This window comes from Sminthopsis crassicaudata, chromosome 1 (genome assembly GCF_048593235.1).
Source record: "Sminthopsis crassicaudata isolate SCR6 chromosome 1, ASM4859323v1, whole genome shotgun sequence".
Lineage (NCBI taxonomy): Eukaryota > Metazoa > Chordata > Mammalia > Dasyuromorphia > Dasyuridae > Sminthopsis > Sminthopsis crassicaudata.
The window spans coordinates 517286460-517303145 of record NC_133617.1 but is presented as its reverse complement, the minus strand read 5'-3'; the positions used below and the strand labels follow the sequence as shown (position 1 = coordinate 517303145).

General features: G+C 33.9%; 1 protein-coding gene across 1 annotated transcript in view; it reads left to right on the top strand.

The window, feature by feature from the left end:
• CDC14B (cell division cycle 14B) overlaps nucleotides 1–14981 on the top strand; it is a 96571-nt gene extending 81590 nt beyond the window's left edge. The window contains exons 14-15 of the mRNA XM_074281682.1: nucleotides 7541–7657; nucleotides 14099–14981. Coding sequence (XP_074137783.1) covers nucleotides 7541–7657; nucleotides 14099–14138 — 157 coding nt within the window. The 3' untranslated portion in view covers nucleotides 14139–14981. The remainder of the gene's footprint in view (nucleotides 1–7540; nucleotides 7658–14098) is intronic.
• The last annotated feature ends 1705 nt before the right edge of the window (nucleotides 14982–16686 follow it).

The window sequence follows — 16686 nt, the reverse complement described above, 5'->3', positions numbered from 1 at the left end:
TAACACGATTAAGGCCGGTTGGAGATTAGTTCTCAGTGTCAAAAAAATAAAAAAAAACATGACATTGTTCAAGCTAAAGAGAAGGTAGTATTTAGTGACATTATTGTTGAATTTATATCTCATTTCTTTACCATTCATCTCTCTCTCTCACATTAAGTGTTCTTCCTCTGAGTTATCCTCTTCTCCACCTCACACTCCTTTTTCCCCTCCCTTCCCCCCCAACCTCTGGGAATTAGTCTTCTGCTTTTTTTGTTGTTGTTGTTGGATCCAAGTAAAATGATAAAATTGCTTTTTCATAAAAAATGTCAATGCATTCAACTTTTTTTATTCTTGACAGTATTCCCCTTCTCTTTCCCTTTCTCCCCCCAAACTTCCATGGGGTAAAACTTATATTTAGTTTAATTTTTTTTTTTTTTTTTAATTTTTGGTTTTGCTTCCCAATTTGAACATTTGTTCTTTTCCTCCCCCACCCCTTTCTAGATGTATCCTAGCTGTGCTGACCTCTGCACTATGTAGTATTGTCATCTGGTGGATTGTTTGTGACTGCATTCTTCCCATCCTGCTATTCTGTCTAGATGGTTTAAGAACCTAGTAACCATCAATCAGGACCTTTTGACAGATAGCCACTGTGTAAGTGTCCCATTCCATTTCTCTACTATTAATCACTTTGGTGTCCAGTATGTTTTTCGTGATGCATGTGTTTATCCATATTCTTCCTTCTCATATTTGTTGTAAAAGATTATTTGCTTTTTTTTTAAGGCTGCTTTTGAATGTGGGTGAAAACTTTATGAAAACTGTTTGAAAGGATGAATAACATAGGCTATTTAAAAGATCTTTTGACTTTTCAAATGGATGAAATAAAAAATAGAAAAAAGCACTGATAATTTTTTTTATCTCATTCCATATTCATCAGATGAAATTAATTTTGATTTTGATTTTTTTCTACTGAATTTGTGTGTGCAGTTTCTCTTAGAGAATATTTCTTTTGCATACCTTTCTAGGTCAATGAAAAAGAATTCTCCTGTTGCTGTTTTATCAAGTGGTGATTGGCACCCTTCATCTTGCTTTTAAAAAATCTGTTACCTAATTATATGACAATTTTGTCTTTTGGTGCTTTCCCTCTATTAAGTTTTTATTGTTTTCCTTCCCCAGCCTAAATGTTTTGTTTCTCTCACTTTGAGGAAAAGCTGGAACTTGCTGGGCTTCTTAGTATGTCTTTAAAGGACTGGAAATTCACTTGTAATTCCAAGTTTGAGAATTTGAGATCTTGAAAATTCTGCTTCTCCCCGCTGATTCTTGAGGGGGAAAAAACCCTCCCTTATTCTTGTTTGATATTCTCCTGGGGAAGGTATTATTTCATTTTAATTAATAGATAGTTATAAGGTTATAACTTGTTACATTTTCCCTTTTTAGGTACTTTTTTTTCTTTTTGTGCTTAGCAGATTCCAAGAATTCAGAATATTTACTAACTCATCAAGGCTTGTTAGAAAGAGTTGAAAAATAAGATTTTAATATTAATCTCCATGAAGGAAGATGAACAGTTTATGGACACTTTATATTAGCCTTTCTCAGCCTTCTTCCATAAAATAGATAGGGAACAAGTTGAACTTTTAATATTACATATAGAGTTCATATTGAAAGATCTTTGTGTAGGTATCTTCTTTCTCTTCATTAACCATTCCTGGATTTTGTTATTTCTTATTTCTGGAGCAATTTCAAACTTTCCAGAGTTGTTGATATTTTTATATTCTAATATGTATTAATTTTGCAGACAACTGCAGTCTTTTTTTACTTTTGCAAGTGGATGGGATATAAGCAATTCTTTTCATAGGAGATGCATAGATAGTAAAAGAAAGTCTTGTCATTGTTGTTTGTTCATGTCCGTCATTCGGCTTAATCTTCCTTTCAATAGTTACTTATTTGTGCAGCAAGAGTGAAAATAGCAATAGGGTCAGAGTCTAAGTTGAGAGGCCAAAGTCCAGGTACTAGCTTGACAGATTCTACATATGGAACGCTGGTCAAGTCAGAGAAAGATCTTGGGGACCTGTTAGGATTATTACTAGGTGCTAAGACTGTTGTCTTTTATTTAACAATTCTCTAGCTCAGAGTTCACACCTTTAAGGAGTTTGCTCATTGGTTCTGTAAGGAGTTCCCACAAGCCCATTCTCTGGGAAGATATAAGGAGCCAAGATTGAGTGGGGAAGTCAGTCTGGATTGGGTCAAGGAGAAGACTTCCCAGGAGAACTTCAGGGAAGCTCGAGGAGATTCAGAGCGAGAATTCAGTGGATTTGCAAGTCCAGCAGATTCACAAGTCTAAAGGAAAAGCCTTCCAGGAAATTCACATCTAGAATTGAATTCTGGGAAACCTACAGTCTCATACTCTCAGAGGCAGATTCCCACACTCTAGGAGATTCAGAGTAAGATTTTATTCCCATGTCTACCTTCATGCTGGCTGGGGGCTTTGGATTCAGAGGGAGCTAGAGACTGAAGCTGGCTGGAGACATTCTGACAGGAAAAGATCCAAGACTTTGAAGGACACAATATAGGATCTGGGCTTTAACTCCTGGCTGCATTTTGGGATTGTTGAACTGAAACTAAAACTAAGGCTGCCTCCAGAAGCTCCCCAAGAGATCTGCCTCCAGAGAACTATCCCAATTTAGAGATAACAGAACATTATATTTTAGCGCCCAATGTGGTTTGAACTCCTTTAAAGGTGTGAACTCTGAGCTAGAGAATTGTTAAGTACCAGACAACCGACTTAGCACCTAGTAATAATCCTAACAGGGACTCATCTTTAAATTAAGAGTAACTGAAATGTATATAAAAAGGTTTGCAAAGTCCTTTCCTTACATTTGAACTTTGCAAAAGCCTGCAGGGAAGCACTTTGAGTATATTATTAACTAAATTTTGCAGAGGAGGAAAATGTGGGTCTGAATAATCACACAGAAATGGGAAGCATCAGAGAAAAGTTTGGACAAGATCATCTTATTCCATATCCAATACTTTGTTTCTTTCATGGTTGTTTTGTAAACTTAAAAGTTCAATAAGAGTTTCTAATTTTAAGACTAGTACTTATCATATCTCTTACTAAATGCAAACCCTAAAGCCCTATGGGCTGTTTTTCTTTCTTTCTTAATGAGGTGTATCTCCTTTCACATTTGTCTCCAACAGTTGCTTTCTTTGAGGATCATAACAACAGGATGAGGGATCAAATGCTTGTATCATTCTATTATCTCTTGGCTTTATAACTCTGAAATAAACAGTGTTGAATACCCCAGCTGTCTTCTCACCATTTTAATGTCAGATGAGGTTATTTGACTCCATCAGTAATATAGTTATTCTTTTTCTGATAGGTATTTTTTTTTTTTTAAAGGCAGCAAGCTATGATCTGACATGGTTAAAAATTAGAATGGAGGACTGGTGTTTTTATTTATAGATGGAACTCTCATTTATAATGCAGACTAGACCATCCTCATGCAATAAGGGTTATAGAGCCATTATTATATGTCTCAGAGTTGAGAATTGAACCTTAGCAAAATTAAGATGGATAGAGAATTAAAATTGCAGTTTCTGTCCACTATTCCACAATATAGAGATTGGGATGTCCTAGATAGGAACATTATATGGCAAGAATGGAAAATTTTATATCTATGGCAAGCATGGATTTTCAGTTTTCAAAGATTTGAATACAATGTCACAAACTAATACTGACAATAACTTAATATTTCTTTGATATAAATGACAGGTACTTCAGTAATTTGGGTTGCATCAATGTCTTCCTGAAGAACATCATTTTTGGTTGTCCAAAAAATTTCTGTTAATTCACTTTGGTTAAATAGAATGGCAGACACACCATCTTTTTTCCATCCTATGTTATTTGTAGGTGGATATACTAAAGTTATTAAATAGTAGAAAGAATAACCAGGTGGGTGAGACCTTTGATTTCTCTTATAGAAGCAGCATTTTCACATTAAATAATCAGTTTTGTGGCTTGAAAGACACCGAGAACTTTGCCTTTCATAGTGGCAAATTTCAGAACTGACAGAGGTTCAGAAGACATGAGAACCTAGTGGGGAAAAAAAAAGGGAATTGTAAATATAAGCATGGAAAACAGAACTTTAATGAAGGATTTGACAGTAGTAGAGGGAGAAGTATACCAGAAAGGCACTATATTTAATGAAATGTCAGCTGCTTGATTTGAGGGATGGAAATGAGTAAGATGAAAACACTGTAGTTGCACTGACCCATGATAGATGCTAAAAGGAAAATGAATGATGGGATAAGACACAACATTACCCGCCATGGATTTTATACTCTAGTAAGGGAATATTAACATATACACAAATGTAGCTCAAATTGAAGCATAAGTGTATCAGACTATACATAATATTATGAAAAAATAAGATATAACCAGTTGAGAAGATCAGTTGAGAGCAGATTTCTTGGAAGTATCATTTGACTTTGGCTAAAAAAGAAGAGTAGGCTTCCAATAAACCAGCGTAAATGGCAGTTAGAAATGGTTTTTCTTCCAGGCATAGGGAACAGTTGCATGAGCAAAAGTTTGGAGGAAAAAAAAAAATTCAGGGCGGTATGCAGGGACCGCTCAGCTGGACTAGATCACATGAGAGAAATAGTATGAAGCTTAACAAGCAAAATGCTAGCAGATTATGAAGGACACTGAAATGGGGATTTGCACATTCATTTGGGTTTTATTGGAATTGCAGTAAAAGAGTCATGAGATGAGTGTTCAGTAGAGCTGTGATATAACAAGATCTGTGCAATAAAGAAGATTAGTCTGGCCTTCGTGGAAATGGATCAGAAAGAAAAGAGAATGGAACCTGAAAGATGAATTAAGGGGTTTATATAGGAGAGGAATTAGTATGCATAAGGTTATAGAGATATAATCAGATGCAAAATTTAAGGAAAAAAGATGAGTTCACACATGACCCTAAGGAGACCTAAGTTTACCATATCCCACTCTCTCACTATCCCACTATTGTTGATTCACAATAAATTCTTAAGACTATGGCATAAGTTATGGATTTAAAATATGGTTTTTGGTGACAAATTCTGAAGATGAAAGCTCATAATGTGGTAAATTGCCCATTATTAGCACAGTGCCTGGCACATACTATGCTTAATAAATGTTTTTTGATTGGTTGAAGTAACCAAATGAATTCCCTTCTGGTAGAAATTTTCTAACTTTATAAAGACTCATTTTTTCCTAGAAAAGGCAACATATTTTGAAACTATTGTTTATGTACTTTCCACTTGTATTACTAACATTTTCTTACTTTACATAGACCAGTGAATAAATGAACCAGTACTCTTTCTCAGCTAAGACCAGTGATGCCTTGATTAATTTTCTTATTAAGGTTATGTGTCCTAGGATTCTTTTTTATCCCTCTGGAACATTCAGCACAGGTGACTTGACTTTGACTAATTCCAAATCAATTGAAGGGCAGTTATTGGCTAATTAGTTCACAATTCACCTCCCTCCCAAATTCAACACTGGGACACATATATTTTAACAAGTCTGATTATTTGAAGGATTATTTCATGCTCTGCTTTCTCCATTGAAAACAAAACTATTTTTTCTACCATCAAATATGTCAAATCTGGCCTGGAAAGCTGTCAAGAAAAAGGCATGATTTTTTGTTTCAGGCTTGGCACAGTCATGGAATGGATTAGCTAATTAATCCCTAAGAAGCTCTTCCAGATTTTTAATGATTTTGTGATAAGCAAAGCACACATGCTGTCAGCAGTAGCAGTGGGAGTTTAAGAAATGCTAACATTGTTGTAGGAAATCTTCATCTTTACTACCCAGTAAGGACCTTTGGTTCAAAGTATTAACTACAACTACCAAAAAAGGGGGAATACACGGGAAAAAAACCATCAGATGCAGGAGCTATTTTTAAATTGGAACTGGGTTCTATTGTACCTTAGGATCATTAAATTGTAAGGAATTGGTTTTTTTGTTTTTGTTTTTGTTTTTTCCAAAATTAATTAATGGAGGAAATGGTAGCATACAAGAATGTGTCCTGACCTAATCATTGCTCAACAAGTAAAATAGTTTTTAAAAGAATCATATTCTTAGAGGTGCAACTTGGTATACTCCACAGAGAGCTGTTTGTAAATTCAACTGCTAGCCTTGATCTTGGACAAATCCCTGAATCCCCAAGTACCCCAGGCAATTTCCCTAGGACTATAAATTGCAGAGAAGATGAAATTATCATTCTCAAGATACAGTATCATAAGAATGTACAAGTGAAAAGGGGGAAAAATAAATCTTTTTTTCCTTTTAGTTAATCCAAATTTTGGTTTTGTTAAAACATCAATATTTGATCTGAGCAACTGATGGACTTGGACATGTAATTTAGTTTTGTTTTTTTCCCCTGTAACCTAAGTCCTAAAATCCATTGAGATAGTTCTCTCAACTTATTGGTGGAGATATCAGTGTCATGACAATGCAAAGGAGAAGAGGTCCAAAATCATTTTGCATTCTTCTCTTAGCCATTCTTTGCTTCGTCAACAATATTGTAAGGCATTGAGTTACTTCCTGTTACTAAGTAAGAAATTCATTTGAGGTTCTTATTTTCTAATTTGTACGCATAATTTTGTAAGTATAAGACATGCATTTATTGAGAAGGTATGCTTTTTAAGGTCATCCAAAATATATGTAACTCTGTTTTGCTCCCTTAATACAGTATCTTAATAGAGACAGAGTGATTTAGAAACAGAGTGAATAGAAAGATGATCTCAGAGCCTGCAAGATCTGGATTCAAGTTCTGTTTCTGGCATACTGGTTGTATTCTTAGGCAAATCACTTAAACCTATCAATGATCTAGACAATCTTCGAAGACTATTAAATTACAAATAAGGTGCCATCTGTTTTGGAAAAAGAATTTTCTTGACCTGGAAACTTTGTATATATCTGACATAAGAGATCCAGCCAGTCTCTGTATCTATCCTAATTTTCCTATACTTTGGAGTAACCTAAAGATTAAACTTTTATTTCACTAGGAACTTGGAGGCATAACAAGTGAAATTAATTCAGACTAAGTTATATTTACTGAATGGATATTAAAATCATGAAAAGGAATCTTATTAAGGTTCATCACCAGAGAAAAGTTAAACTGTTTTATGTTGTTTCCTTCTGCTTACAATTGTATTGGTTATGGACTTCTTGGTCTTGAAGAATTGATTTTTTTTATGTTTCATAGCTGAAAACCCTTAAGTATGGTTTTGTAGGCTCATCTAGATTCTCCAAAACACATTAGATAAATGGGGAAAAGAGGTCCAATAATCCTGATATTTCTCCTGAGAAGGGGAGATTAATAGACAACACTTAAGACATTAAGAATGGCTTTGATTACAGATCACATATGCTACAAAACATGCTTCAGCATCTGTGAACAAATTTGTTCCTGGAAACACGTCAATCCATAATGAAAATGTTTTACGCTAAAACAAAAATGGTCTGTCAACAATATGAAAACAGATAACAGTTCATATGATTTTATTTTTTCTAACTTTTCAGAGTAATTCTTCAGTCCAGTGTTCAGAGCAGTAAAACATCTGAACCTAACATTTCTGACAGTTCAGGCATTTTTCAAAGAACTACCAGATCTGCTTCAAGAAAAAGCAGTTTTAAAAGGTGAGCAAAGAGTCTTACCTTTTTAAAAAGATCCATCCTTTGCTTTTTTTAGCACAGCTTTTTGGACCATACTTGTCCACTACTGGAATTGGAATTAACCTGGGAGGAAGTAGATTTACAGGGACCAAAAAATACTCAAAAGCTGCCTTTCTTTTTTAATGTACTATGAACTTCTTAAACTTTTAATATTATGTCAAACTTTTGTTTAGCTGTAGATGGGTTGTGGACAGTAGGAACTTTGAGCTCTTATTTTTGACATGTTTTAAAGTAGGAATGGGCTATGCTCTCACAGATTCTTACTAAAAGATCTTAGAGCTCTTAAGGTTTGAAATAACTCTTTCTTATGACAGTCAATGAGATTGTCCAGATCATTGAGATAGCTGATGTGGACAATTGTGATGAAATATGCTTCTCACTGCATTTTCCTTTGTGAAAAAAACACTCAGAAGCTATGCTAAATAGTTTGGATTTAGCAATTTTTCTTAGCCTCCCATAATTAAAAAATAACTATATAACAAAATTAATGTAACATCCATATCATTTATCCCATGTAGGCTTTATGCTTAATATAACCCTAGAAGAGTTATTATTGAAGAGACAATAGTCTGGCAAGACAGAGGGAATAGAGTGGAAATCGAATTCATTCTGAAGAAAATAATCTAACTTCAAATCTTGGTTGTGCTACTTAATAACTGTCACCTTGAGTCAGTCACTCTGTCTGCAATTCAGTTTTCTTATTTGTAAAATAATGATGAGATGTGCAATATTTCTTTATTACAGGATGATTATAAAGCTCAGATGAGATATATGTTCTTTGCAAAGTACAAAGTTTTACATAGTAACCCTCTTGGGTGTTTGGTTTTTTTTTTTTTTGGCTCATTATTATTGAGCTTGAGTTTTGTTTGTTTGTTTTTAAGGTATGTAAAGTAGAACTGGGAGGGTTCCCAAATTTTTCATATTTCAAGAATGAAAATAATGCCTATGAAGGTTAAATGATTTTGCCCAGAATCTGCCTAATGGCAGCGTGGATTCCAACTAAGATCTCTTGCTTCAAAGCTAATTCTGTACTTCTTGTTCTTTTATTATGTCCCAACTAATTCATACTTTATAGCATTCTCTTTCTCAGACTTGAATATCAGAAGATCAAATATGTTAACTAAAAAGAAGTTTGCTTTAGGCAAGATCTAAATTCTAATTCCAGTTGTTTGCCAAATCATGGAGGGCACTCAATATACACCCACACCTAACAGACACATTTCTGAAAAGGCAAACATTTTTTTATTGGTATTATATATTTTCCAAATATGTGCAAAGATTGTTTTCAATGTTCACTTTTGAAAAATTTTGTTTTCTAATTGTGTTCCAAATTTTTCTCCCTCCCTTCCTTCTCCTCAAAACAGTAAGCAATCAGATATATTTGTCGTGCTGAGCAAAAAAAAAATCAGAAAGAGAAAAAACTCAAGGGAAAAATATTAGCAAACAAAATCACAAGAAAAGATAAAAATACTGTGCTTTGATCCATAATTCCTTCTTTGAATGTGGATAGCACTTGGCCTTCAGGATTAAGATAATCTGGCTTCAATTGCTACTTCTAAAATCTACTAGCCATGCTTCATTGGGTGGTGAGTTTTGCTGGCCATTCTGCAAGGTCATAATATATAAGGGATTTGGTGATGATGATCTTTAATGAAGAGAGTTTCCTTTCCCAAAGCTCTCATTCAGAGATGAAGTCACATGTTAGAACAAGCCCAGTAGCTGTTGTTCTCCTATTTCAGTTGTATCCTACTCTTATTGACCCTTATGGGGCTATCTTGTCAAAGATTCTGGAATGGTTTATCATTTCCTTCTGGCAGAGTTAAATTAAGATTTGCCCAGGATCACACGTAGTAAGTGTCTGAGATCAAATTTTAACTCAAGAAAAGGAATTTTTCTGATTCCCAAGCCTGGCTCTCTATTCATTGTACCACCTAGGACAAAGAGTATAACTGGAAATTCATATTTCATCAAATGTATTGAAACAGGTGGTGCAGAAAGTACAGAGGGAAAGAATTGAAGAATGTTTTTTGATGGTTGGATTGTTTCACTGGGCATTTGCAATGTTAGCATCTCCCTAAAAATTCTCATGATAGACTCTAATTGAAAAGAAAAGCAGCAAAACATGATTGCTTTGTTTGCATACTTTTTGTTGTACTGAAGAGCTTATTTTTTCCTTGTTAATTTATATTCTCAAAGACATAGACATAGACATTAGGTGGGGTTTTTTTGGTTTTTTTTTTCAAAGGGCCTTATTTCTCAGTGCAGTATTTTTAGTCTAAGAAACTGTAAATCATTTCATGATACTTTAAAGATTCATTTCTTATTCCTACTTATGTTTTTGTCCAATAATACTTTTCTTCCGGAGATATGTTAGAAATAAACTACTTAAATGAGCACATAGAACTCGAGAAGGAATTTTGTGAACATTACCCTATATCTATTTGAGTGAGAGTAAAAGGAAGAAAAGATAAAATTCAGTAATTTTAAAGGGGACATGCAGAATTGGCTTAGCCATTTCATTAACATTAAATACATTTTTTATATTATAATAAATGCAGGGAGGAATTTTGTTCTTCCCCACTCTATTGATGTAAACAATGGAAAGTAAAAAACAGATAATAGTCTTTGTCTGAGGGGCATAGTGGATAGAGAGCTGTATATAATTATTAATATAACAGATAACAAAGAACATATTAAAGTATAATACATTAAAGTACAATAACATATTAATATATTTAATATATTAAAGTACAAAAACATGTCTATATTCTGCTATCTATTTGCAAAATCTGAAGAAACTTCTCTACAGGAATGGAAAAGTGGGTTAGTCATCAGTGAGCTGAATTTGGCCATGTTTCTGAAATAGTAGCAAAGAATTCGATCTACGGGCAGCTAGGTTGCATGGATCAAACACTGGCCCTGGAGTCAGGAGAAATGAGTTAAAAATCCTACCTCCCATACTTGGCGATTACTTGCTGTGTGAACTGGAAAAGTCACTTAACTTTGCAGCCCCTCTCCCCGAAAATAAAAAAGGCACAGACAGAGAATGTTAGTTCAGTCTGCCTACCCTGGAAGTAGGGAAACTAGGAACAATTTTTTATGATCCTTGTGCTTCTAACAGAGAGCAAGCAGGGGCATGGACAGGAATTCTTTCTCCAGTGTCCATTTTGCAGTAGAGCTACTCACTCAGTAGGAAACAACACATCCAGCAGAGAGAGCAGAACTCAAATTAAGAAACGTGACTTCTGACATCTTAGAAAAGATATGGTTGCCTTTTAGGAGGTTCAGAGTTGAGTTACCAAAAAGATTCAGACACATTTGTTTGCATAGCTGTGAGAAAGACTAGTTACTCAAACCTTCATTGAAAGGAGGAGATTTGGGGCAGGGGAGAAGATTACAAAGCAAGAGTTATGAAAAACTACTTATTCACATAATTAACAAATTCTTTGCTTCTTATTTGCCTGCATTTATGTCACTTGTTTTTTACTCATAGGATTAATTTCTTGGAAATTAAGACAACCATACAGGCATTCTGAATAAATAATTTATTTTTGTTAAAAGGAAAAAAACCTGTGACCTAGTTTTTGGTAAATTTTGGAGGGGGGAAAATGTGTGTATAATCAGACTCATTTTAGTCATCAGCTAAGGTAAGGATTTTTAAATGTTGGCATCTGTTTTAAAGATTTATAACAAAAATCACACCCTGTTCTCCTGGGGTTTTTAGGTAGCTTCCTCAGGACCTGAAATTTATACTGATAGTTCTGTCTTTGAGGCTTTCTCTTGGTATGCATATCAATATCTATGATATCCAGGAGTGCTCTACTTACATGGTAATTCTGTCATTTATTTGCTTCTATTTATGAAGTGGTTTTCCTGCTCAGATGTTCCATAAACACTCTCATTGAAATTCACAAAATGATTTCCCATTGGCTTTGTTCAGGTTGCAGAATCCTACAACTCTGGAGAGCTTCTTTGCCAAATTGATTAAGAATTATCAGTTATGTTTGGGAGAAGAAAAAAAGCATATGTGTTAGCCAGGCTCCCTCTTTACTTATGCATCATCCTAGAGGAAATCCCACCATGTTTAACATTTCAAGCATGAACAATAGAAAGATGGGTATACACACCCATATATTTACAGCTGTAAAAAGCTTTTGCCACAAGCTTCTGATAAACTACAGCAATTTAAATGGAGGGAAATGACATTTAAATCCTGCCTTGATCAGTGGCAAGTCAACAGATTTACCAACAGTCAATTGACTTGGAAGTGTTAGGTTGGACATGAGTCACATGCTTTTCTATTCACTGCATCTTCAGAATGAAAGTGATAAAATATTGATTCTTGATATGCAAGAATGTTTAAATCCATTTATTAGCTAGTTACATAGGATTTATCTGTTTCAGTTTTCATTAGGAAATGAATAGAATTTTCACACTGATTTTCTTTTTTTTTAGTGCAGATCACCTCTTGTAGTGCTTTCACTGTTTTCAGGAATCTTATTTCATCATCTTGTTTTCATTTTGATTCTCAAGTAGATCTTCTGTTTAAATAATCCTTTTCTTTACAAGGTCTTCATAGTCAGGCATCACTTTTTCCTGGGAAGCCATTCTATGTCCAAATTCATTCAGTTCTACTATAAGACTATTTTTGTTATTTCTTTTAACACCTGCCTTTTCAGGTCATCATAGTATTTATTTACCTCTAGCTTTTGCTTGTTAGCTTATTCACTCAGATTGTCTATGATTTTATTAGTGTAGGGAACTCTTAGTAAGAAAACTTTCTACCATATACCTTGTCTTCAGTTTCTTACCTTAGAGAGTACCTAGGATACTGAGAAATTAATTGACGTTCATAGAGTCAACCAGGATGTGTCAAAAACAAAATAACCTAGGTTATCCTGATTAATCTATGTAATTTTACATATTTGCTATAATAAAGAAAATGACCTAAATCCTGTTGGTTATAAAATTTAAATAGTTATTCTTTTGGAAATGTTTCAATTTTTAGATTTCTTTACCAAAAGACTTCCTAGTTATGACATTTCCTTCATTGTCACTACTATTGTTCTTTGGGGGTTTTTTGCCTTGTGGTGGCAGGATCTCAGATATAAATCTCTTGAGTACCATGGCTTCTGAAACTTTAGAATTTCTGGCTATTCCAATTAGATGTCAAAGTGCATCTGGTTGTAACAATCCCAATATCATTAGCTTGTTGACTATTGTTTTTTTCCAGTGGCAAGAGGTAATGAATATTGGATATGGTTACTTGGCAAAATCAGTAGATCATCTTGTTAAAGTTAACTCTACTAATAAATCTGACAATTTAGACCCAACATGAGACTATGGAATTTAAGCAAATTAAATTTTAAAAAACTATTCTAGTGGAAATTAGAATATTAATCAGTGATGGCAGTCATCCAGAATGTTTTTTTTTCATTGACAGGATTTGAACTTTAAACTGATCCTGTTAAAGCATTTGCTTTTTACAACTTTTCTTTTGTTTCCTTCTCATTCCCCCCCCCTTTTTTTTTTTTAACTTTTATTGTGTTGCACACTTAAGAGGAATTAGAACAATCTACAACATTTTGAGATGTAATTTTTCTTTATAGTGTGTCCAGATTAGACCTCTCTATCTTTCCATAATGAGAGTGGATTTCACTAATGGTAGAGTATCCAAATACTACTTCACAAGAAAGGGAGATGTGTTCTTTGATTTGCTATCAGTCTTTTTCCATTTCCTAATTCTGTCTTTTAAATAGTTTTTAATTAGTCTTACTGGAGTAGTTAAGGTGGCTTAGTGGATATAGAGTGCTGGACATGAATTCAAGAAGACCTAAGTTCAAATCTTGGACACTTACTTAGCTGTATGTCATAGGGCAAGTCACTAAACCCTGTCTGCCTCAGTTTTCTCTTCTGTAAAATAAGCTGGAAAAAGAAATTACAAACCAAAACCATATCTTTGCCAGAATCTCAGATGAGGTCACAAAGAGTCAGATATGACAAAAATATCAGTTTCTCTTTTCTCATAGTCTAGTTCCTAAGAGGGAAGTAAACAAACAAAAAAAATGCTTTGTATCAAATGTGTTTATTATACAAATTATGGCATTTTGATTACCTGATACTTTACAGATGATAACAGATGCTTTTTTCTTCCAGAATTGAATCACTTGTCTGTTCTTTTATGCTTAATAATTGTACCACATTAAAAAAGTTTCTTAAAAACATTAGTTATAACACTTAACATTGTAAAATTTAAGATTATGTTGTGATATTTTTTAGCATGTATTGGCAAAAATGTTTTTATTAGAATGTTGTGTATCATTTTTGTCTTTGGACCAGTAATATGAATATAGGACATTTTTACACATTTTAAATAGCCTGTTTTGTTTTGTTTTGTTTCCCCAGTAGCCACTCCATTCCAAGGACTAGAGCAGTCTTGCGTTAAGTTTATAAAATAAAAATGTGGCCGGAACTGAAGGAATCTTCTAGAAAAAGGAAAACTATAGGACCCAGCACAATTTGTTTGAAAACCAAACAAAAAGCCAAAAAAAAAAAAAAAATTAATTGCTTCCAGTAAGAGACTTGGTCAATGAAGAAAATGTACTCAAGAGTTCAATTCGTTGAATTTATTCATACTATTGAGTTTTGAAGCCAGTGATTTGATGGAGAACTCAAATCTCTGTAAAGAAATATCTGAAGTGGCAAACAAACAAAAGTCATGTATTGTAAATTTAGTCTCAGGTGTAAATATGAAGCCCTCTATTGTCAAGAGGGTCCAAGAGTCTGTTTGGTGCATGTGTATAAATTGTGATGGCAATCATTTTTAGCTCTTGGCCTCCAAAGGAAAGGAGCATCCAAGGCAAGCTTCTGTATATTTTTCTGTTTGTCTTTGCTATCTTCTATTAAGATGTAAAAGGAAACTGCTTTATTGAAAGTGTATTTTTTCTTAATTTGCTATAATTTGATTTCATGGTAATTAGCCAAATACCACCAAACTGCTTGGTTTCCACCAAAAAGTGTTTTACTAGTAACTGTATTTAAACACTGTTATGTGTTTTGGTACAAAGTGATTATTTCAGAGAATATTTGAAAACTAGAGACAGAATATGATCATTGCTTTAGAAGGTCAAGAAGGACAACTGGTTTCAAATAGTACAAATGCTGCATAACTTCATTTCTCATTTTTAAGACCATTTAGTAAGTATATAGTGCTCTGTTGAAAGGTTACTGTTTTGTTGCCCAATAATATAAACAGAAAACTTTTCTTTAAAAAAAAAAAAAAAAAGAAAAAAAAGAATACTGTGGCTTCTTTCCCTATACAAAACAAAAATTGCCAAGTGATTTAAATTTTTCTTACGGTACTGCTTTAATTGAATTCTGCTCTTGCTTTTTTTCCTTATCTGATCTCCTTAGTTTCAAACTATGTATTACTTGCATCTATGGATTTCAGTTATTAGTAAATATGGAGACTTCACTTATTGCCTTTATTTAGGGTATACAAAAATGTAACTCTTTGTATAGTGCCTTCAAACTAACGAAGCAGAGTAGATTCTGTGAATATTAAATGACAAAAATTTACAGAAATTTAATTTAAAACTTGATGTATCTTATAGCAGTGGGGGCCCAATGGCAAAGAATATTTGAGTATCCTGAATTCACATATATTTCTTTTCCACATGAACATGAAATGAAGTGTATAATTGTTACTTCACTAGACCAGTTTCAGGCAATCCAGTTTGAGAAGTTGGACCATTGAAATCTTGTAGAGAATGGGTACTTTTATAATATAAAACAAATGCATAGAATAAATGTCAGCCATGTTTATTTTTATACCTAATTTATTTTTTAAGAGCTGTTGTTAAAAGAAAAAAAAAAAGGCCCTACTAGGCCTGAAGGATGATTGTAATTATAGCCTGTAAGTGCAAAAAAACAACAACAACAACAACAACAAAACTTTAGAGCAGTGGCTTCATTTGGGGGGCAAAAGGTTAATTCTTTCATATAACATACTGATAATGATAGCTGACATAGGTTCCTGCAGTTTAGCACAAAATAATCCTAAAGATTTGAGGGTAGTACTAGAAACTGTGGCTGCTAGGACTTTAACTATTATACTAGAGATAGAGTCATTTCCCCTTGTACCTTTAGAGGGTTCTCCTCTGTAGGCCAAATGGGGGAAAAACTTTTCTGCTGTATGATGGTGGGGGAGGGGAGAGGAGAGAAGCACACAATTATAAAAAACAAATATAAAATTAAGCCTCCAATTCTCAGGTCTGTTTTTTTTTTATTCTGACTTTCATTTCTTTAAATACTTTCCTCTATTAATAATCACATATATAATCAAACAAATCTAAAACATAGTTTCCATATTCAACTAGGCCTTTTAAAACAAAATGGGAAAATCTCTTACTCTCCATCACTCCAAAATGAGCAACTTGTTTCCAAGACTAGTTAAGACAATTCTTTTTTTCCTTTTTTGGCGAAATCTTGGCTGAAATGTTTCTACCATAAATTTCAGCCTCCAAATTGCCATCACATGATGGCAACTCAACTCAGCCTTTCTTGAAATTCTAACCATTTTAAATGTCAGGATTTTCCTCCCTCATATTTTAGGTTCATCTGCTTTGTTCATACCAAAATTAGTTATAGGAAGTCTGAGTTTGGTTAAAAAGAATTTCTTTGTTGGCCCGCCCTCAGTGACTTGAGCTGGTATGTGCCAAATAAAACAGCCGACAGAGCATGTGGGTGGGAGTGGAGGGAGAAGGACATATTTTGGGATTAAGAAGCATCTGGGTATGGCTGCTGGAAAGATTCCTGTTGTTAGAAGTCAGTGTTTTGCTTTTTTATTTTTGCTTTTTGATCTCCAAAAATATAACCAAATTGTTCTTCTAAGGTTTCTTACTCAGAGCCCATTTTATAGAAGCATTACTTAGAGTTGTCAGATAAAATTAATTTCCTAATCAAAGGATATAGTGCCCTAAAGAAGTGGTTAG